Source organism: Condylura cristata, unplaced genomic scaffold, assembly GCF_000260355.1.
Source record: "Condylura cristata isolate star-nosed mole 26May11 unplaced genomic scaffold, ConCri1.0 scaffold00013, whole genome shotgun sequence".
NCBI classification, from domain to species: domain Eukaryota; kingdom Metazoa; phylum Chordata; class Mammalia; order Eulipotyphla; family Talpidae; genus Condylura; species Condylura cristata.
The window spans coordinates 953,880-955,386 of NW_004567114.1; the positions used below are offsets into that span (position 1 = coordinate 953,880).

The following is a 1,507-nucleotide window of genomic DNA, read 5'->3' on the forward strand; positions in this document are numbered from 1 at the left end:
GTCGTGCCCAACGAGGAGCTGGTGGAAGCTGTGTGAGCCTGGGCCTGGGGGCGGTTGCCCCAAGACAGACTCTGGGTCCGAGGTGGTGGGGCCCACTCGGCCCGGCTCGGGGTGCGCGGGGCCCTCCCTCCACATCCCCCAGGCCCGGTGCCCCTCAGCCTGAGGCCTAGGCACCGCCGCCAGCCGACCCCCGACTTTGCAGGCTGATGGGCGGGAGCCGCAGTCTGTCTTGCGCTCCCAAGCGTGTCATCTGCACTTAATGGCCCCTGCACCCCACTCTCCAGAAAGTGCAGGATTCCCAGCCCCCGTGCCCTGGCTGGGCCCCTGCGCAGCGTGGATCTGAAGCACCCCGGGGCGAGGGGGCTGCCCAGCGGGGTCAGCGCCGCTGCTCACCTTGACGGCAGCGTGTGCGTGCCGTGACACCTGGGCGTGAGCTCCTGGAGGGGCCTGTCTCGGGCTTCGTCCCCACTTGTGACTGGGGGTCTCCGGGCCAGGGGCCTCGCAGGCTGTGGGAGTAGCGAGGGGCCGACCCTTCTGGGAAAGGGCGTTCCGGGACCCGCGGCCTCGGGACAAGGTGGCTGTCGCCTGGCGCGTCCCGCTCGCCTCTTCCTAAGCCAGCGTCAGACAGCCGTGGTTCCTGTCACGCAGCAACTGGTGGAGGCTTCAGAGCGACTCAAGTCCCAGGCCCGAGAGCTCAGAGACGCCCACCAGCAGCGCAAGGCGGCCTTGCAGGAGCTCGCAGACCTCGGAGAGCGCGTGGGAGAGCTGCGCGCCCAGAAGCAGAAGACGGCACGGCAGCTGCGGGACCGGGAGGAGGAAGCAGCGAATGCCGCCCCGCAGAGGCGTTGTCTGGGGCCACCTCTGGAAGCCGGTGCTCGGCCGCCGCCCCGTCAGCTGCAGTAGGAAGACCCTGGCTTGGTGGCGGCTGCGTGAGCAGCGGTCAGTGCGCAGGGGTTCGCCATTTACAAAGGCTTCGCGGTCACTGGGAGCTTTCACATTCCGCTGAAAGCCCCTGAAACTGTCAGAAGATCAGAGGGCCCTGTCGCTCTGCTCGCAGCTGTTTTTCCGACCGAGGCTCCCTGAAGAGCATCGCGCAGGCCGGCGCCCTGACCGAGGACGAGGGCGTGCGGCGGGGCCTCGAGGACAGCCTGCGGGCCGAGGCCTACGAGAGGCGGATCCGGAGGCTGGAGCAGGAGAAGCTGGAGCTGAGCCGGAAGCTGCAAGGTGTGCGCAGCCGCCCTGGCCTCGCTCTGCGGCCCAGCGCGGCGCGGGCCGCACTCACGCCGTCCCCTGTCCGCAGAGTCCACCCAGACCGTGCAGTCCCTCCACGGCGCCTCTCGGGCCCCGGGCAGCGCCGCCCGGGACGGGGAGATCAGAAGGCTGACCGAGGAGATCGAGCACCTGAAGAGTAAGATAGCAGGTAAGGGGCGCCGCGCGTCGCTGTCGGCCGCCGTCCGGGCGGTGTCCTCTCCGGGGAAACCTCCGGGCCCTCGGGAGGCCGGAGGGC

The 1,507-nt window shown here is 70.1% G+C and overlaps 1 protein-coding gene across 1 annotated transcript in view; it reads left to right on the forward strand.

Moving 5' to 3' along the window:
• CDC42BPB (CDC42 binding protein kinase beta (DMPK-like)) overlaps positions 1-1,507 on the forward strand; it is a 40,085-nt gene that overhangs the window by 14,240 nt on the left and 24,338 nt on the right. The window contains exons 9-10 of the mRNA XM_012724367.1: positions 1,058-1,224; positions 1,301-1,420. Of these exons, the coding sequence (XP_012579821.1) occupies positions 1,058-1,224; positions 1,301-1,420 (287 nt within the window). The remainder of the gene's footprint in view (positions 1-1,057; positions 1,225-1,300; positions 1,421-1,507) is intronic.